This window comes from Chanodichthys erythropterus, chromosome 2 (genome assembly GCF_024489055.1).
Source record: "Chanodichthys erythropterus isolate Z2021 chromosome 2, ASM2448905v1, whole genome shotgun sequence".
NCBI classification, from domain to species: Eukaryota; Metazoa; Chordata; class Actinopteri; order Cypriniformes; family Xenocyprididae; genus Chanodichthys; species Chanodichthys erythropterus.
In genome coordinates, this window is record NC_090222.1 from 23121481 (window position 1) to 23143645 (window position 22165).

The following is a 22165-nucleotide window of genomic DNA, read 5'->3' on the forward strand; positions in this document are numbered from 1 at the left end:
TGGTCTGAAAAAAAAAACCTACTTACACAAAAAACACTCAATGCAAAATTGTTGATTTTGTTTATTCTTTCTGATTGTGAGTATATAAATGCAAGTCAAATGTATATATCGGACACAGTGCAAATCAGAACCCAGACAACTAAAATCTAATGTTGAGTATGAATGTAAATTATTCACGTCGCCCCCATAATATTTTTTACTTTAACTCTTCAAAAACAAATTCGCCAAAACTTAGATATATAAAAAAAAAAGGTTTAACTTCCAAACTGATTACTCCATCTAAAGAAGGTGCTTAGCCAATAGAAAAAAAGGCATACAATTTGAAGACAAGACACATTAGAAAACCCATAATAAAATATGCACACAAATATTGTCAAAACCTTGCACCTGATAAAATAGAAATTTGCTAACAGTCTTCAAAATACAAGTATTTTTTTTTTTTTTTTTTTACTTTTTTTGTATGTTGTCCAATTTTAAAGTTGACAACTTTGACTAGCAGTTGGATGAATGTAAATCTTTTTTTCCCACATGTCATTCACTGGGACATGTTTACCTGCTGTAGTTTGGTCCCATAGAGAGACTGGGTCATTCATATAAGTCATTAAATTATGATCTTTGTTTCAATAGGCAGACACACAAGGGTCTCAAAGAGTTTCATTTAAGCCCACAAAATGTCAATATGTACATCTATATATTTTTTTAACAGCAACAATGTCCTTTCTTAAGGCAAAAACAGAACATAACCAGCTATAGTTCTATACTTTAGGCACTATGGCACATCTTAAGTCGGGTTCACACTGTACGATTTTGGCCATGATTTGGCAGTCTGAGACGAATTTTGTGAATTCTAAACAATTCTTCAGATCTTAGGTCAAAATCTGAAGTCTTAAATTGTTATTTTGACATGTTCACCAACAAATTTGACCTCAGATGAAATTCTGGCAGTGTCAAAAGTTTTGAAGCACAGTCATGTAGTATGACTTCCCCTTCGACAACCATCAAATCAAAAAACAATAGGAGCACCAAACCTGAAGAGGCGATTAATGAGACAACAACCACTACGAACCACCACTTGCTCCACACACATTGTCTTCGTTTTTCCCAGTTTTCTTTTCAAAAGAAGCCATGAGCAAAATTAACGCTTGAAATAGTTTTTGTTTGCTAGCCCCCCATTTCTATCCCGTATGTAAATGCAGCTCACGTCACTGAACGTGTCACGGATTGATGAGGTAAAACTCCGGATGAGTCTTCTTGTGTGCGTCCATTTTTAACGCATATTGACTGCCGTACAGTCTGACATTTATGACAACTGAAATCCCACATTTTGACATGGCTTACAGCAAGGAACATATTCAAACAGTCTGAAAAGCAACAGTCATAAAGGACTTTAATAAATCTTACAGTGTGCACCCGGCTTTAGGCACATACCGAACTAGTGGTCGACTAAAACAGGTTTTTTTGATTGCCGATATCAACATCTAGAAAGTAGTTTCCGATGACTGATATATATGGTCATCAGACGATATAATGAATTGTACTGTATTTGTAACATTAAATCACAATTCACACACACACACACACAAAAAAAAGAAATTTCTTACTGTCCATAGACAAAGCTGTCAGTAGAATTTTGAAAAACTTCCGTTAATTAAGTTCATATGGTTATAATAGCCTCAAAATGGCCAAGTATCTAGCCTATATATTGGTCTATCACTACTTCAAAACTTGCATACTATATTCTGTGTATTTTATGTTTGCATGTTTCAAAAGTCTTGTGCAATAAAGAGAGTATTCGCCATAAAAGAGAGGATTCGCAGTAGAGTAAATCTCTGATTCTTCCAGAGATTCAGGGATAGAAAATAAATGTAAAGTTGGAACAGGTGCTTTTAACAGTGTCTGCCATGATTAGATGAACATGCTGCAATAAAAATTTCATTTAAACTCCATAATATGTGTTTTTCTATGAAGGTGGTTTTGCATGTACAAAAAAACAACATAACCACCACCATGTTGAAACAACCATCAAGAAAATAGGAATATAAAAGCAATACAATAAAGAAGCCTCTTTCCTATCAAAAAGATTTGGATGCATAAGGATGCAGATATTATATCCATTCTTGACAGTGTGAAGGTAGGCAAGTCTTATCCCAGGGTTTAAAGCATGATCTCCTTGTTCTCAAAGGTCCTGTCAGAAAGTCTTCACTGCTCCATTAACACTGGTCCTGTTCTACATCATCTCCTTGCTGTTCGCCCTCATCATCAGTGGCCTGGAATTTATCATGGGCCCATTTAGGGCTCGTATTATTGGTGGTGTTGGTATTTGTGGCCCTTCGGAGGATGAAACGTCCCTTTGTGCGAACAATGTTACCGCGGCCACACCCCCGCGTGTTCATCAGCTTTCTCTCACCTTCACCATCTCTTTCACTGTGCTGCAAAGACAGAGGAAAGGCTTACAAATACAGTATATGGACTTCAATTATATAACATACATAGTTGTATACCTTGTTGGAGACTTAGTATGTAATGAAAACATATCAACCTAATTGATTAATATAATTAAAGGTTTTGGAAAGATTACTCAGTCTAAGCATAATCACCCGTGTTATGTTTGATTGTACATTGTCATAATATTAAATGTACAGACTGAATGTAACAGATAGGATGCATGGAGCATAACCTATGTTTGTTGTTCTTGCTTTGCATATTATATTAATATGCAAATCAAGGGTTGTTGAGAAACTGCATTAGAAAGGTGATGCAGAATGGGTGTTTACAAAGATCACGACATACTAGGAAGTATTTCTTGTTCTTGGGAGTGTATTCTTGATCCCAGTCTTCATTCTTTGCTGACATGTTCATCTGTGAATCCCCGTTGCTGTTTCCATGGAAATTTCCTCGGTTCCAACTTCGACCACGTATGCTAAGCTGCTAAAAAAATAGCAAATGGTAACCGTAACTATTAAAGCAATAAGCAAATATCTTAGTTCTTCAATACCACTCAACTTACAAAGCCTCCTCGTCCCCTTCCTCTCTCCGCAGGCTCTCCATACTCTCGAAACCCCATCTGGACTCTGGATAAGCCTTCTGGCTTCATCTCAGCCTCTTCTTCATGGCAAACAGAGGAAGATGAGGAAGTTGACTGAGAACGCTCCCGTTTCTTCCTGCTTTTCCTTAGGAATGAAAAAACATTTGATTCAGACATTGTTGATCAATGTAAAGAGGTCTCAAAATTCGACTATATATAACTTTTATGCCATCATGTTTTCTGAACATGTTCAACATGACTTTATCAGGTAATTTGCTTGTCCACAAACCAAAAATGTATCTTTACTGGTACCTGAATTCAAAGGAAATCAGGCCATTTTCAAGCTCTTGACAGCATTTATTCAGCATATTCAAATTATCCGACTGACCAGAAAGACATAAAGGTGCGTTCACACTGACAGTGATGATGTAACAGCTGAAGGGTGACCAAGTTGCTGTTCTATTGGGCACAAGCAGGCGTTCCTACTTGAATACAGTACACAACTGAATCAGGGGGTCAATCATTTGAGCTCTGCTCTTATAGATGCAATCTCATGAGCCTGTTCAGTTGCTCAACATTCACTCCGCCCAATGCTTTCTGTCACTCATGTCACCTCACATTACCAACTCTTCACTGAAAATGATTGACTTCTTGTTGCTGCAGACTGCTGACAGTGTGAATGCATCTTCAGGCCTTTTTAAAAAATGATTTTGAAGGCCTACTAAGAGGCTCAAGATTGATGGTTTCATTTTGTTTAATCTTTAAATGACTCAACCAGATTCTTTGAATGCTAAATCAAGTAAATTTGACCTGATTTTGCAAATCGTTTAATGATTGACAAAACTTAAAATTTATCACCAAGGCCATTTTTCTCTTGAGGGGTTACAACAGCCCAAACAAAAATATAATTGTTAGCTTATTAGTTATGTAAAATCATAACTGAACCTCTCTATTCGTGATCACTCTGACATGTCTATGGAGCATCTCTTCCCATGCAGCTTACTTCGTTTTTTTGTGGTTCTTTGAGGATTTCTCTGTGGATGTTTCCTTTCTTGATTCTGGAGGTTCCCCCGATACTCTTCCTCCGTACTCTTCTTCTCTGTGCTCTCTCTCTCCACTCGAATATTTCTTTCTGCGCTCAATATCCAGTCGAAGGTCCATTGAATCACCTTTAGATTTTTTACCGTCGACCTGCCGTGAGGAGAAAGAGAGATGTTGTGGCCAGATGAGGGTTAGCGGCGTGATCTATTCGCTTCATGCAGCATTGTAAGGGGCGGGACCAAAACGAAAAACACGGCAACAGCTGACTTGAAACAATCATGCAAATGGATGAGAGGAAGAGGCCTTCTCTAATATCATTTTATGTAGCATTTTGGCTTCTTACAGTCTTTCAACAGGCGTATTAAACAGTATTTCTCAGAAATGGCAATGGCTGCATAATAACTTTTTGATTTCCTCTCACTTGCTCAAAATAGTATAAAAGGCAACATTATAGGACCACAGCAGAAATACTTTCATTGGTGCTCATGAAAGTATGTTGTTTTTACTTGGCCTAAACACCTCACTTGTTCTTTGCAGGCTTTGAAGAGAAATACTTACTATGACTTTTGTTTAGAGTCCTTTGAATGGATTTGACATGGGAACAACTGGTCACTTCCATTTCTGACCTCAGATTTCTTGCCTCAACTGCCTTAGGAAGGCTTGTAAAAGGTTACCATCAAACGTTGAGGGGGCATTTACAACACAACAACCTGAATGCACCTCTTTTTGCATCTCACTTTTTGGACTTTATGCCTCTCTCATCAGAAACAAGAGTTTAGGGAGAGAAGGAAGCCTAAGAATGCTCTGGCCGCATCACTCGCGCAGCATTCTTTTCCAAAACACGTCATATTTCAAAATTTTTGGTCACCTTGAAGCTGTTTTCCATGGTGCTTTTCATCTCATCAAACAGAAGAGAGTGCCTCTTAAAAGCACTGGGAGAAACATCAATTCTCCTGTTAAAAAAAAAGAGATAAAGGGAGGAAGATTTTAATATATGCTGATCCTTCTTAGAGTCTTAGAAAACAAATAAATTGCTCATACGTGCACAAGAAACCAGCGTGGGAAGTTGTCCCTACATTTTTATACCTGTGTATCTCTGGACTCTTTCTCTGCTTAATGAATTCTTTCTCAGCAGCTCTTCTCTGGTACATGGCAAAGCGGTCATTTAGGGTCAATCCAGATGAAGGAAAATATTGAGCTATGGGCAGAATTTTTTTTTTTATTAAAAAATAAAATAATGAAGCATTTAAGCCAGTGAAATAAGTAATAAAATCTTAATAATATACAACACAAATACAAAAAATAAAATGATTTAAGGGAGTGTTTACACAACACTGTTTTAAACTAAAAACAGAAAACTTTTTGTGTCTTTTGGCCATTCATTTACACGACAATGCAGTTTTGGGGCAAGGGTTGAAAATGGGTTTTAATGTGCAAGCTTTTGAAAATGATACTGTTATGATCGTCATGTAAACTACAAAAATGTGAATTTGTAAAATGGTGGCGTCAAGCGCATATGCGTTTAGTCTATAGGGATGCGCGATTACTTGATAACTATAACAACAATGGCGGACAACAGGACTGTGTTTATGCTGCTCAAGATACTGAGTTTATTAATGTTTCTCTAGCAAAGTGTAGATTTAGTGTTTTTTTACAAAATTACATTGCCAGCTACTGTCCTGGCAGCAGAATACAGCGTTTTTAGTTGTTTTTGACAACGCTGTTGTCTGTGCGCAAAACTTTTCAAAAACACAAAGCAAAAACATTTCTGTTTTTAGCACATCGTTGTCATGTAAACTTACACTAAGATATAAATTATTTTAACACATTTGTCCCCTTATGAATTGCTAGATTAAATAAATAAATAAAATTCAAAGATATCATTTTTAGACAAAAAAAAAAAAAAAGTGCAGAAATTAAATTATTGTCCTATCATTTTTGTAATTTTACAGAGGGGTGATGGAACAATACAAATATTAAGGCCGGTGTAACGACCCTCACACAACCTTAGCTGTACAAGACAGAGAGGTTTCAGTCACCTTTAATGTGATGGACAATTGAAACTATGTGTTGGGCAAACAGCTCAGATGGGCTTCTGGGTGACTGCTGAGCCTGAAGATGCTGAAGGACAGATTGAAACTCCCAATCCTTTTTATCAAGATGCACAAAATCCAGAAGATTCCTTCTTTCATTGGTCAAAACAGATGTTCTGTCAAATGGTGACAAAAGACCAAATGAAATATATATTTAATATGTGATAGCCAGAAACAGGCATATGCACAACAATGCAATGTTTTGTGAAGATGCAAGTTCATGAAAATCATTTACCTTGCGAGGTCATCACTGAGGGAATCCATCCTAACACCGAATTCACTTCCTCTTTTCATGGAAGCTCTTGGTGGGGATTCCTCGTTCATAACCACAAACATCTCTTGCTCACGGCTTTCAGAACTTCTCCTGGGCAGCAGTGTGGGTTTAGATAAGGAACTTAGTGTGGTTTTTTCCTTTCGTTTCACATTTGAGAGCTTTTCAGGGGAGGGATCCTTAAGCATGCCACTCAGCTGATCTCTCTTAGAGAGAGCAGCTAGGATATTTGCTGCTCTTTCCTGTTTATGACAGAGCAGGAGAGCTTCCAGCTCATCATCCCATGCCATGTCCTGCATCCTCCTGATTCGCTTCTCGAACATTTCTTGAGCGGACAGCGTGACTTTGCTTTTGCTTTTGGAGGGAATCTTTTCCATATCCCTCACCCTATCAGAGCTCTCCCTTTCTTCTTCATCATCCTCACCATCCTCGCACAGAAATGTTGGGCCGTTTCGTGGACCAATTTTAGGGATGCTTATGGATAACTTGTTACTATCACCACTCTTTGCAGATCTGCATTTCTCCTTCTCTCCTGCGTTGTCATGATCTACAGTGTGAGACAACTCAATGCCCTTTTCAGTGACTCCTCCATTTTCTTTATCACATACTAATTCTCCATTACTTTTCCTTTTGTGTGTGTTGTTCTCCCATGCAGAGGCCTGTTTTTTAACGTTTTGCTCCTCCAGGAATCTGATCAATGAGAGAAAGAGATTTGCAGTTCATTATTATTTACAATAATGGGCTCAGATGCATCTGTTGTCATTCTGACGTGACCAAGGACTGCTGCTTCATGTCAAACTGACAGAGTAATGCATAAACTGTAATGGATTTGGTTCATTTTACCGTGCACAATGAATGGCTTCCACTTTGAAACAGGTAAACAAGTGTGTGTGCAGCTGGGAATATTTCACTTCTTCCATTTGCAAAGTGCAAATATAAATCTAAATTACAGACTGTGAGCTGACAATTGTAAACAATGCATATCTAGCTCTTCATGTGTTGGCTCTTTCTTCCAACAGCTCTTTTGAGGCATTTGAAGGGCAGACTGCAAACCAAATGTGCAATCTTACTTTTTGTCTGGCACGCACACAGGAGTTATTGTGTTACTTCCACTCTTATACTGACTAAAATAAAGGTAAAAAAAGAAAAAGAAAATAGAAAGCAATATTCAAATGCATATAGTCCATCAAAATGATAAACATCTGTCATCAATATAGCTTGAAAGGCTTGAGAACAATACCCAGCCCTATAGGACAAACAAGTGAAATAATATACACTACTGGTCAAAAGTTTGGAATAATTAAGAAAGAAGGCTGCATTTATTTTATTAAAAATACAATAAAAAACAATAAATATTGTGAAATATAAGAAGAATTTAAAATAACTATTTTCTTATTATATATATTAAAATGTAATTTATTCCTGTGATGGCAAAGCTTAATTATAAACAGCCATTATTTCAGTCTTCAGTGTCACATGATCCTTCAGAAATCATTTTAATATGCTGATTTGGTGCTCAATTTGATCAATTATTAATAATGTTTCTCATTATTATCAATGTTTTTGCTACTTAATATTTTTATGGAAACTGTGATACATTTTTTCTTTGATGAATAGAAATTTCAAAGGAACAGCATTTATTTAAAATATAAATCTTTCATAATAAGACATTATGAATGTCTTTACTGTCAATTTTGCTGAATAAAAGTATTCATTTCTTTTCTTTTTTCTTTTCTTTTTAATTTTTCTTACACAAAATGTTTGAATGGTAGCGTATCAGTTTCCACAAAGCAACAATGTTTTCAACATTGATAATTAATTAAATATTATTGAGCACAAAATCAGCGTATTATTATGATTTTGATGTGACACTGAAGACTGCAACTTTGCCATAACAAGAATAAATGACATTTTAAAGTATATTCAAATAGAAAACATTTAAATTGTAATATTTCACAATATTACAGTTTTACTGTATTTTTGATCAAATAAATGAAGCCTTGGTGAGCATAAGAGACTCCTTTCAAAAACATTGAAGTGCTGTTAAATCGATTAATTGCAATTAATTGCATCTAACATAAAAGTTTGTTTACATAATGAAATATAAATTATATATATAAATTATATATATATATATATATATATATATATATATATATATACATACATATACACAAATATTATGCAAACAAACATTTATGTTAGATGTGATTAATCGCTTTGACAGGACTTTTGACAAATAGTGTAAAAATGGATAAATGAACAACATATTCTTTTTCATTAAAAGACTTACTTCAAAAATGCAGCGGAGATAGAAATTGTATCCTCTGTTTGTTGGTCAATATTTGTAAAGAGCCCAAAACCATTGAAAACTGGGCTAAGGCCTTTCTTTATGGGGCTGTTGTTTGAAGGTGCAGTTGTAACATTCTGCCAGGTGGTGGCACCTTTATTTGGGGCATTTGAACTCTTATGAGCAGGACTTGTCTCGTTGGTTGCAGAGTCTAGCGGTTCATCATTAGTGACAGAGGAGCAAACCTTCGGACTTGTCCTTTTAGGACTAGTGTCATGGTTCGTCAAAACCTGAGAGTTCTCCAAAGTCCTGTCTCCATCAGCATTCCCATCGGCCAAAGAAGAACCTCCCACCTGCTCTGCCAGAACCCCATCTCCCCCTCCTTGAGTTTCTTCGGGCAATAAGACGTCCTCTCTTACATCTTTGCAACTGCGTTTGGCAGACCCAGAGGTGGAGGAGGAAGAATGGTGCGACTGTGGCGATCTCCCTGAGGATGACCTGTCAGAGCGGCGGGAATGGTTGCGGGACTGCGGGCTGCTCAGCTGCTTCTTGGGAGAGCGTGAACGGCCCCTCTTGGGGCTGTTGGAGTGGTACTGCTTCTGTTGCTGCTGAGGGTACTGCCGAAAATTTTGCCAGTTTTTGTGACGGTAGTTATTATTATATCCACCCCTTCCACCACGCTGAAAGCGTCCACGGAAAAAGCCCTGACCTCTGCCCCGGAAGTAATATGGCCTCCGGAAGCCTCTGTGGTTGCCTCGAAACTCCCGTTGGTTCTGGTACTCCCGTGTGTGGTTCCGTTCACGGTTGTGGGGCGGGGAATGGGATCTTGACCGAGAGCGAGACCTAGAGCTTGAAGACAACAAGGGGAAGGATTGAGCCAACAAAACTCCTTGGGATATAGAAAATGACACAAAGAGACATCACATATGCAATTATTAGCCCTGAATGTAGTGATTCAGGTAGTCAGGCGTGATTTTTTTTATTTCTTATGCATATGTTGTGATTATTTTATGATTATTTTAAATCCTTTTCTATGTAAAGCACTTTGAATTACCATTGTGTATGAAATGTGCTATATAATAAACTTGCCTTGCCTATTATCCAAAGAACAATGATCTGCAATCAGTCTAAAGTCCCATAAAATCAAGATATTATTATTATTGTTATTATTATTATTATTATTGTTAGTATTACTGTTGTTATTATTACTGCTGCTGCTTCTACTGCCACTATTATTACTATTATTATTACAACTATTATTATTTCTAGGATTATTTCAAATTGTCTCTATCTATTTATCACTTAGTGAGTTTATATCTATATCCTTTTCTTTTTTCTCTCAACACCTTAACCAGTAATATGTAATCAATAATAACGTTCACTATTATATCACACTGAAATAACCTGTTTAAAATTGTTTAAACTTATTACCGTACCTGTACACGTTGCTATTTCTTTGTTCCCTTTATATGTATTTTTGTGTATATGTATGTCAGTGGTCAAATAATAATAATAATAATAATAATAATAATTATATATATATATATATATATATATATATATATATATATATATATATATATATATATATATATATTACAGTACAGTCCAAAAGTTTGGAACCACTAAGATTTTTAATGTTTTTAAAAGAAGTTTCGTCTGCTCACCAAGGCTACATTTATTTAATTAAAAATACAGCAAAAAAACAGTAATATTGTGAAATATTATTACAATTTAAAATAGCTGTGTACTATTTAAATATATTTGACAAAGTAATTTATTCCTGTGATGCAAAGCTGAATTTTCAGCATCGTTACTCCAGTCTTCAGTGTCACATGATCCTTCAGAAATCATTCTAATATGCTGATTTGCTGCTCAAGAAACATTTATGATTATTTTCAATGTTGAAAACAGTTGTGTACTTTTTTTTTTTCAGGATTCCTTGATGAATAGAAAGTTCAAAAGAACAGCATTTATCTGAAATACAAAGCTTCTGTAGCATTATACACTACCGTTCAAAAGTTTGGGGTCAGAAAGAATTTTTATTTTTATTTTTTTTAAAAGAAATTAAAGAAATTAATACTTTTATTCAGCGAGGATGCATTAAATCAATCAAAAGTGGCAGTAAAGACATTTATAATGTTACAAAAGATTAGATTTCAGATAAACACTGTTCTTTTGAACTTTCTATTCATCAAATGATCCTGAAAAAAAATATTGTACACAAATATTTTGTACAGTTGTACACATTAAATGTTTCTTGAGCAGCAGATCAGCATATTAGAATGATTTCTGAAGGATCATGTGACACTGAAGACTGGAGTAATGATGCTGAAAATTCACAGGAATAAATTACTTTGTCAAATATATTCAAATAGAAAACAGTTAGTTTAAATTGTAATAATATTTCACAATATAACTGTTTTAACTGTATTTTTAATTAAATAAATGTAGCCTTGGTGAGCAGACGAAACTTATTTTAAAAACATTAAAAATCTTAGTGGTTCCAAACTTTTGGACTGTACTGTATATGTATATTTTTTTCCATACAAGTAGAGGTCATGGTGATCATGGGCTTTAAAACTCCAAAGAGGGCAAAAAGCACATAAAAGCTAAACATAGTCCATACAATAACTTCTGTAGTCTTATACCTCTGCGTGAGGAACAACAGACCAAAGATGATTCACTAGTAATCTTCACCTCGGCTGCGGATCTCAAATGACATTCAAATGTAATTTGGTTATGATGTCAAGAGATTTGGTTATGCGACACGTGATAATGAATAAAATTTGATGTTATTAATGTCCAAGCTGTCATAATTCAGACTAACGCAAAATAATGACTTCAAAGGGTCTCTTCCTCACACAAAGACAAAGCTAAAATGACAATCAATAGAGCAATAAAATTAAAACTGTATCCACTATTTAAGATCAATAATTTGTGTAACAGTATGTCGAAGAATTCTGAAGAAATCTCTTTGTGCAAGGTCAACTTCAGCCACATGGTGGCCCTGTTTTTCTATTTATGAACACATCTAAGTAGTTCTAGTTTCTTTGTAAGCCAGTCCCTTTTAACGTGTCTTAAGATATCACTAACACTGATAATCAATTAAACAACTTGCACATGCAAGCGCTTCATACAGTGCATTTCACTCTGTTCTAAGAAATTTTGAATATAATGTGAATTTTTTGAAGATGAATTTTATGAACACGCCAACTGTATAAGACAATAAAATCATAGAAATCATGCAATTATGTCTAGCATTGCATTAAAACCTGCCATTCTAGTACAGTGGAATTTTTCATCATTTGAAAAGTGAAACAAAGCCTCGCAAATGATTATCCAACTAAAGCACCCCGCAGCCAATTTACAATCCAACAAACAATTCCAAACATTATGACAGTAACACCAATCTACTTTTATCTACAGTTTCGGCTGGTTTTCTACTCACCTGGTGCGTTTTTTCATTGGAATACAGAGTAAGAAGGTAGTGCACAGAGCAACATGATACTCTCACAGTGAGCAAGAGGGACTTTGCATCTCCTCAAGTGAGTGCGGATGGAAAGAGTCAGTCACATGGGTCATATGGGAAAGATTTCTACTCTGTTTCTACGAAGCAAAGAGGAGGTTCTCAGCCTGCCAGTTACAACACATTAGCTCTGTACAGACAGTAGACTCTAACTGAAGGTATCAATTACAAAAGCTCCCTCATTTGGAAAGCTATTTATCCACTAGTTTAACTGAAGTTTAAATGAAAATTCTGTAATTATTTAGTCACTCTCGTGCTGTTTCAAGCCCATATTATTTTCTTTCTTCTGGGAAACACAAAGGCAGACGTTTGAATTGTACTAGTTGCACTTTTCTATGTTATTATGGAGGCATTTAATCTTCAAAAAGGGAACAAAAGCAGCATAAATTTGGTCCATATGAATCGTTTGCACTGAGCGTCAAATCTTCTGAAGTCATACGATAGCTTTGTGTGAGAAATAAACCAAATTTAAGCCATTATTATTATCTTGATATCCTATAGCTCTCCTTGATGTCCGTAAGACAAGAAGAGATATCTGATTTGTGACAATGTCTGATAATTTTGAGTCAGATCTTTTCATTGAGTATGTGGAAACAGTTCTCAAAACTGGTCTGAATGATTCATTTATGAATCAGACTGATCCAGTTCTCATGTCAACTCACTGACTCAATGATCCGGTCAGAACAGGCAACATAAGATTCTCACTGAAATTTTGCTCTGTTTGTCACACAAAGCTACTATATGACTTAAAAAATATAGTACAAAATTCAAAATGTCTTTTCTTTTTTTTCATTAATGGAATATCATACCCTGAACTCTCATGACCAGATGCCCTTGAGTTTTATTTGGACACTTTGACTTCATTCAGAACCATGCAGCTATGTTTCGTTCGCATGACATGCATGCGTCAAGCTTTTTCCAGTTGCGGCATCTCTGTTCTCAAAATGTGGTCAGCAATGAGAGGCCAGGCTCACAAGATTTCCCTTGCAAATAAGGGACATCAGATTTTGCCCTTGATGGATTCCATTTGCATGAAAAATCAACATTGTACTTCTCTCCGACTCGGCTCAAAGTACACTGTCAACCACACAGGAAAAAGGATCCATGCTTATGGTGGGCGGGGGTTATGTATCCTCAAAAATATTAAAACAAAAAACCCAGAGTACCACAAGTATGTATCCGTTTTTGTCTAAAACAGTGCAGAAGTTTTTTTGGCAGGGACCTTTTACATTTGGCTACCTAAGGGCCTCTACTGTGCTGTAAGCACAAAACCAGCAGTCCTAACAGAATGTGCAGGGAAGTACAATTTTAGCATGAGAAATAAGAAAGTGTGGTGAGCCTTTCCAAAGCCACAGCCCTTCCCAAATATCAGACTTTATGCAATGCTGACGAATGCATGGAGAGTAAAATCACAGTGACTGAGCAGCCCCTTTCAACAAGAGAGGAAGCCAGAGTAAAGGCGTTATAAAATACAGGGTACTTTTATTTATGTACAGAGGTGTACCTTACATAACTTTGGCCTGGCAGCCGTGGCCAGAAGGCTGACATTGGCACTGAAATATTGATTTTAATTTAAAATGAGTCATGGATGGGAAACCGAGCATGAGTCACATGGTGAGTGTTTACAATGAAGTTCCATTGTGTGTTTACGTACAAAGTGAGAAGTTAACAGTTTTCCAACCAACTCAATCCTTAAGCACATCTGTCAAGACACAGATTTGTGCATTGTAGTATGGTCAGAATGAGTAGTTAAAGATCATTGTTCATCAGGCACAAGATTGAAAGCAGAAACAGATGGAATCTGAACTTTTTTCCCCACATATTCTGGGTTAATTTATGTAGACTTGTCCATCTGGGCCTGATTGTAAGACTGAAAAAGAGCCTAAATGAATCGGCATGAATGACTCAATAGCTAGTAAAATGGAAATGATTACAGCTGATTAGTTTTTAAGTGATAATATCATTAGTTTTCCTAAATTAAACGACAAAATGTCCTTTCTTTCTTATTCATTCTGTCATGTATTTAAATACACAACACGTCAATGATGACTGAAACTGGAAAGTACAGAATCGGACTCAAAACTGAAACTAAAAATCGAAACTAACTCCCCTTCACCCCACATCTGCACACATCAGCTTTGTAATGTGCAGTAAAATCTCATTTTGTAATTTTCAGTATATTTTTCATGCCATAATGATGAACAAAGCCAGTAGACGCTATTTAATTATCATAATGGACACTTACTTATATCTGCGCTTTCTTGACCTAGATCTGGAGCTGGAGCGGGAGCGGGAATAGGAATGGGATCTTGATCTGGAGGCCGATCGAGAACGAGACCTGGACTCGGATTTCTGTGTCTTAGACATTGTCGTTTGTGGTCTCTCTCATGTGTGCCTGTAACAAAACGAAAAGCATTCAGACCAGCAAATTACTAAAAAGAAGTTAATAATCAATAGTAATGAAAGCTACTTATATAAAAGGCGTTTTTATTTATTAAATAAATTATTCTTTCAGCAAAAAAGCTAGGAAAAATAGAGTTTATATCACTCTAAAAAATGCTGGGTTAAAAACAACCCAAGTTGGGTTGAAAATGGACAAACCCAGCAATTGGGTTGTTTTAACCCAGCGGTAGGGTTAAACGTTTGCCCAACCTGCTGGGTAGTTTTATTTAACTCAACTATTGTTTAACAATTACTGTATTGCTTAATTAAAATTAACCCAAAGTATGTTGGAAATGAACATTTATTAATGTTCAATGAATAATTATTAAACAATAAACATATATTAAATTGCTTATTAATACATTTATATTAATAAACTATTAAACTATTAAATTTATATTAATAAAATATTAAAGCTTATTAATAAACATTCACCTTTTGTCTATTATTGTTGTCTCTAATTGCATCTGGTTTTTAATTTCCCAACTATTTTGGGTTCATTTTAAGCTAGCCATATAGCAATTTTTAAATAATAGTTGGTTTAAATAAAACTACCCAGCAGGTTGGGCAAACATTTAACCCAACCGCTGGGTTGAAACAACCCAATCGGTGGGTTTGTCCATTTTCAACCCAACTTGGGTTGTTTTTAACCCAGCATTTTTTAGAGTGTAGTGTTACAAGGGCTGAACTTTAAAAATTGTATGTAAATCACCACTGATCCATCTACACTGAGAGGTTTCTCTTCAGGATATTAAGAAAGCTTGGCTGGGCAGTATTAAAGTTTCCATATCTCTAAATCACAGTTTGTCAGGCTAAAGCACTAAAAGTTTGTTTAAAGGAACAGCAGGAATTAATTAAGGAATAAGGAGCAAACATCTGTCTTAAAGTTTGTGTGAAAGACAATCATCAGTCCTCAAGTCATTATTGTTAACAATAATTTACAGTCAGTTTGGTTTATTTTGCAATAATACTGGCTAACTGTACATTATCCTGCTCGTTGCACAGCTACTCATCAAATAAATAAATAAATACTTGGACATTACTAATTTGAATCAATCATCTTACCTATATATTATCTTAAATTATCCGCCCAGAAAAAAATAGTCATTACAACATGCAAAAGAATCAGTCTAGAAACAAGATGAACAACAATTATATCTGAATATTATATCGCAACTTCCCTTTCAAGTCGACTAAGTACACACTCTTGTACCTTTTGTCTTTTTTCTGGTTTTCAAATAAAGGTTGGTTGGAATCATGGCTTATAACTCTTAAAAAAAGTCTTTTTAAAAATCCCTATGGGAAAACTGGAAATAGGAAAAACTATTCTGAAACCAAGGCCTCTGAAAGAGTGGATGGTCGGGAACTGTTTCACAGAGTGCTGAATGTCGCAATTGACCAATAAGTATTAAGTATTTTAGAGCGCTAAAACAGTTTATGTCATTTCTGTACCAAAGGGAATCATGAAAACAATGACTGGGGCAATCGACTAACATAAAGCTTACTTATGGGATAGGAGAAAGTATTTCAACAATGAACACTGAAGAAATATACACACTTCAACTTTAATTAACCTGAAATTCTTCAAAGAGATTTAAATACACACCATATGCTGCTGATGTGGACAAGTGTGAGGAAACGCTACAGGTTTGCCAGAACAGATGTAAAGTGACGCCACATTAGCATGAAGGCAAGAGTGATTTACTGGCTCTTTAATGTTATCCCCAATGTATTTAAAGAGGTGTTGAAAGGTGATTCTGTCTATTGTCTGTCATCTTTACCCTCCACAAATGCCCTCAACTGGTTAGCTGGACACACACTTTGGTTTTTACCATAGGGAACATTGGTGATCAAAGAGAGACAACACTTTGGCTCAAAATAGACTTGCACCAGAGATAAAGAGAGAGCTTTTGAGTATACTGAGATGGCTACAAATATCCATATTATAAGCTGGACCTTGACTCCATGTCATCATATCTGTTATGACCTTAATCATGGACGCACAAATGCACATTATGACAGATCTGTGTTGGAACAACAACAATAAAAGAAGGAACTGTATGAATGTTAAAAGGAAGTACTATTAATTAAAGCTACTAAACATAAATTAAAATCCAGTCTTAATTTATTTGCAAACTTTGCACTCATAACTAAGTATGACACTATAAATTATTCGTTTACTCTGTCACGGGGCACAGAAAGCGGCCAGTGACTCACTGCAAACAAATAGTTGTCAGTTAACTGATCCATTAGGACTGCTGACATAAGGATTTCAAACAGATGAATAAAAAAGGTCAGTTCACATCAAGGAGGATAACTATAATGATAATAACTACTATATTAGCATCCACAGCAATGGACGATAACATTCTCTAAGTGAATGATGAGCTTACATCATCTGCCTCTTTAAAGCCAGCTGGACTTTGATTGGCTGTCAGTGTTTTTATTGTTAATCAGCTGGAAAAAATTAACTATGAAAGTGATTCTAACAACATTGTTTTCTTTGTGTTGTTACTGTTAAAGTTGCAGTGTGGATTGCACAATTCTCTTCGAATTGGAGTGATTTTTAAATCTTTATGGTTATAGTTATTGAAGTATTCGTTCTTGGTGTGAATGACCCTTTCTGCATTGCATGACATCTTAGACTTTCTCTTGGCTCTGCTAGCAAATAAACAAGCCTCAAGATTTACTGTTTTAGGGTTAGGGTTAGGGTTATTTTAGTCTTTTTTTACAGTAATCCTATGCATGACAAGCAATTCAGCCCGGCACTCCCAAAAGTTATCTGTGAGCTTTTCTTTTTTGAGGCTTATCAGAAGTTTTGCGCACAGGAAATTGCAGACTGAACGCTTAAGCTACAATTCATTGTGTTATCTTTGTGTATAGCAAGCTAGTCTGAGTAGATCTGTGCTATTGTTTTAGTAAACACAGACCAAAATGAACCTAAAGCCTCTTTTTTTATTCCTTTGACTGCTTGTTGGTTTTGGCAAACAGTCCATAATTTCCTGCAGCTTCCAGATATCCAGACATTTGGCTTACTGTGCAAAGTTTCTAAACTCTTTTACTTCTACTGTATATTGAAGAACTATGGGAACATACTCCAACGTTTAACCATTAAATGAATGTCAAATGTATTCATAGCTATACTACTGGTCAAAATTTTGGAACAATTCATGTTTTTGAAAGACGTCTCTTATGCTCAACAAGGCTGTATTTATTTGATCAAAAACACAGTAAAAACAGTAATGTTGTGAGATATTATTACAGTTTGAAATAACAACTTTCTATTTCAATACATTTTAAAGTCTAATAATTTATTCCTGTGATGAAAAAGCTGAATTTTCAACATCATTACTCCAGTCTTCATTGTCACATGATCCTTCAGAAATCATTAAAAAATATGCTTTTATTAAAATATTTCCAAATAGAAAACGGTTCTTTTAAATTGTAATAATATTTCACAATATTTTACTGTTTACTGATCAAATAAATGCCACTTTTGGTGAGCATAAGAGACTTCTTTTAAAAACATAAAAAACTCTTACTTTTAACCAGTTGTATACTGTAATGTCAACAAACACATTTGGTGTTCAAGAACCCAACAGCGACAGTTTCTCATTCCCAGCACCTGTCTTTAGAGATTAGTAAAGTTAGTTTCAGATGCTTAAAATAGAGATCACAAGGAAATAACATTATGATTCCCTTCTGCGAATGGGGTCTATCTAATTGACTCATAAGGGTGAAGGAGTCTTATCATGACACATTTATGATAATGAAGGCATCTTCGCAGGGGTTAAGAAAGTCTGTGGGATTCATTTCAAAGCATAGTATCATAGAGCAGCTGTTTCATAATCCTCATTTAGCTTATCCACAATTTTCTTGAAAAAATCAATAAAGTATCTACGTGTATATTTGTCTATCTGTGAGTGGAGTGTGGTCCAGCATAATCAAAAGGATTTGACAGCTAAAAATGTTTGTGTCAAACATCCCTGGTGGCCATACCCTTGTGCTGTCATTATAACCACATATATGCACACACATCTAGATGCCTCCCAGCACTGACAGCTGCACTTGGTCCTTATCACCTGTTCGATTAAGGGGGAAAAGTTGATTTAAACAATGGTGCAACACGACACGACCGCAATTTTCCCCCAACACTCAATCAGCCGCTCTATCAGTGAGACCACAGATGCGACACCAGCAGCACCGAAATCCCATTTGTTATCTGCATTAGCCAATGAAGCAAAAGAGCTACTTATCAACAGCCACAGCAACTGCCACATTCTTCCAGAGACTCCACATAGGCTATGTGGGAAAAACAACTTTGAAGTTTACAGATGCATGACTTTTGGAGCCTACAGCTTTTGAGGTAAACATTTGATTGATTGTGGGGTTTTCTCTTCAGCAACTCTTTTAATAAATGAAATACAGGTCTGTTGCATGACATCATTTGAACTTGAAAGGCTCTGTACTTTTTGCTTGCAATGAGTTGTGGCTTCTCAAAGCTCAAACAGATAGCTGCTCACTTGCTCCAAAAATGAAAATCCTGTCATCATTTACTCGTCTGCATGGTTTTCTTTCTTCTGTAGGTCACAAAATGTTCACACTGTTTTCATACAAAGAACGCCAACCTAGAAGCTGCCAAGCTCCAAAAATGTCTGCACTTCAATGGACAAATTCACACAAAATGATGTAAAAAAAAAAAACTGTCTCGGCGAGTATCCTAGTAAACATAGTCAGTTATGTCTAAAGTGAATGCAAACGCAAAACGCATGCTCTGTGTGTGCATTCAGTCTTAAAGTGACAGCATGCTAATAATACTGCTACTGTCTGTGTTTTTAATGTTAACTAAACAACAAGGGACAATCTAAAATTTTGGTGTCATGGCTAGTAAAAAATATTTTTGGCCGGTAAATTCACCGGCCATTGGCAGGTATGGAAAAAAATTAGTTTTAGGCCCTGATATATATATATATATATATATATATATATATATATATATATATATATATATATAAAATTCGGATTTTTGAATTGCCTTAAAGGGATAGCAGTCTAATATTTCTGCTCTCTGTTCTCTCGAACGACAAAGTACGAAGAAATCACTCTTGACTGAATAGCTTTTGTAACTCCAATAATGTTTCATCTTTATTTAATTATTCAATGAAATTTGTATACAGTGTTATTTTATATTTGATTATCTGAACCGTCCCACCCATATTATATATATAATTTTGTCAAAGCAAAATTTATTTAGACACCTTGAACATTTCATTCATTAATACAGTTTATTATTCACTATCTCAAAGTTAAACTGTATCAGAAAAAAAAAAAAAAAATGATCTTAATTATGTCAGATAACACTTAAGCAAATTATGGTCAGGTCAAAGTGTCTGGATAATTTTTGGGTATAATATGTCACAGTTTACTTTATTTCCCTATCCTCACTTACATAAATTTCCTGCATCCACTAGTAATAAATATATATATATAATATGTGTGTATATATATATATATATATATATATATATATATATATATATATACACACACATATTATATATACACACACACACACATATATATATTTACATAAAAATATATATATATAAAAAATATATATATATATATATATATACATATATATATATAAAAGAAACTTTTTTTAGTTTTTCATTAATGCTGAATAGGTGCTAGATCAAAGCTCAATGCTGGGCGCTCTCTCATTTTGTGATGACTTGTGTATCATCTTGCTGTCATCACTGCATCTGTTGATTTCACAAGGGAACTCATCAGTTGAAGGTCTTCTCTATTTTAGTCTTTTGAGAATGAAGTGAAATATATCTTATGTAGAACTAGGTCTAATGATACCACAGATCTTGCTGTAGTATGTTTGATAAATTAATGGGCTGACCAAGCTTTCCAAATGAAATATAGTGAACTACTGAAAAGGCAAAAGGTTGAACTGTTATTGTTCCAAGAGCATGCTTCACGCAGCCAAATGTAACTGGATAGTCTTACACAATGTACAAACCCAAACACAAGTTGTGCTTGAAAAGTAGATTAGTCAAAGAAATGTGTAACACATGGTATGGCACTAAATGTAAGATCTGACTGGCAAAATGAACAGTCACACATCAATCACACATTCATTTAAAACAAACCCATTTCCCCTTGAAAACTTCCTCAAATAATGGATAATGCACATAAACTGTCTAAGCAATATAATAACACACACTCAAAACAATTAGCATGTGTCATACAAAAAAGAAGGCAAATGGATTACAAACATTAACAGCAGAGATGAAATACTGACAAAGTAATGCAGCTGATTGTAAACTGATGGTTTCAACATGTATTTTGTAATTTAGAACAAATGGACCTACTATTTTTATTATAAGTATCTCCTGAAATTATTATATTATATATACACCTATATATTATATAGTTTGTCTGTTTATTATTTAACAATAAAAGCTTTATATCTTTGAATAGTATTTTATAATAAATAATCTAACTGTGATGCAAAAATACTATGATCCCATGATAATCTTTTAAACTTTACAAGTGATTTTTACATCAATGATGTGCCTGAAAGTGCTTACATGCTGAAGTAACTAATAACCAGGGTAAATGTTGTTGCCCAGATTTCTATTCTATTCTATTCTATTCTATTCTATTCTATTGTAGGTTTTTTTTTTTTTTTTTTTTTTTTTTTTTTAAATCACTTACCTGTAATTCGATTTAGTCCAGGATGAGAAGATTCAGCTATTGTCAAATGTTGCAGCTCAGTGAAATGTTTTCCTTTCGTTTTGGGAAGAAAGAAAAATCAAGCATCAAAGACGGCAATATCCAGTTCGCGTCATCTGAAGTAACTTATCTGCATTCAAAACGTCGTTACTCGTATGTTACAAATAAACGTTGTGACTATATTTTCATTCCAAATGACAAACGTGTCATTTTAAGTCGTAACCAACTGTATCGTCACACGTGAATACGGTGAACTATTCAAGTCAAATGATGTAAAGCAGCTTTATGTGCTCAGACACAGTCTGGGGGTGTGACACCAGAGAGTGCCATGCAGCGTGGATACTACAGGCTGCGCGAGTCAAATTTCACTCCTGCATTCTCCTGTCAATCAAAATTAACACTGACAGCTAGCCACGCCCCTAAGTTAAAGGAACAGGCGTGCTTTTTTTCCCTTTTTCTTTTTTGCATATTGCAAAAATAAAACAACACAAATATTAGATTCGGAAGACTAAATCAAACTTTAAAAAGCCTGAAAAAATGAAATTAAAGGTATCTACATTTTCATCTCTGTTATCAGTGTTTACCAAGCTTGATGACTGATGAAAAAAGAGCAGCTGAATATCAGTTCACAAATAAAATATATTGTTTAAATTGTTACTGCCTTTAGTTATTATTTTGGAATAAATGTATCAATGCTTAAAACACTAACTTGATGAGATTTATACTT

At 35.1% G+C, this 22165-nt stretch overlaps 1 protein-coding gene across 4 annotated transcripts; it reads right to left on the minus strand.

Annotated features, from left to right (window-relative positions):
- Positions 1-157: 157 nt before the first annotated feature.
- Positions 158-21740, minus strand: thrap3a (thyroid hormone receptor associated protein 3a). Of its 4 annotated transcripts, none has more exons than XM_067405421.1 (12): positions 21421-21740; positions 14495-14644; positions 8724-9569; positions 7501-7554; positions 6395-7120; positions 6106-6275; positions 5153-5264; positions 4935-5019; positions 4029-4216; positions 3008-3170; positions 2791-2925; positions 158-2429 (listed from the first exon to the last, which is right to left on the minus strand). In XM_067405421.1, exons 2-12 carry the CDS (start codon positions 14614-14616, stop codon positions 2211-2213), a joined length of 2820 nt encoding a protein of 939 aa, XP_067261522.1. In that variant the 5' UTR covers positions 14617-14644; positions 21421-21740; the 3' UTR covers positions 158-2210. The 4 variants fall into 4 exon arrangements, with proteins under 4 accessions (XP_067261522.1, XP_067261513.1, XP_067261527.1 ...); XM_067405412.1 differs by having other exon boundaries at positions 2791-2928; XM_067405426.1 differs by lacking the exon at positions 7501-7554 and having other exon boundaries at positions 2791-2928.
- Between the last annotated feature and the right edge of the window lie 425 nt (positions 21741-22165).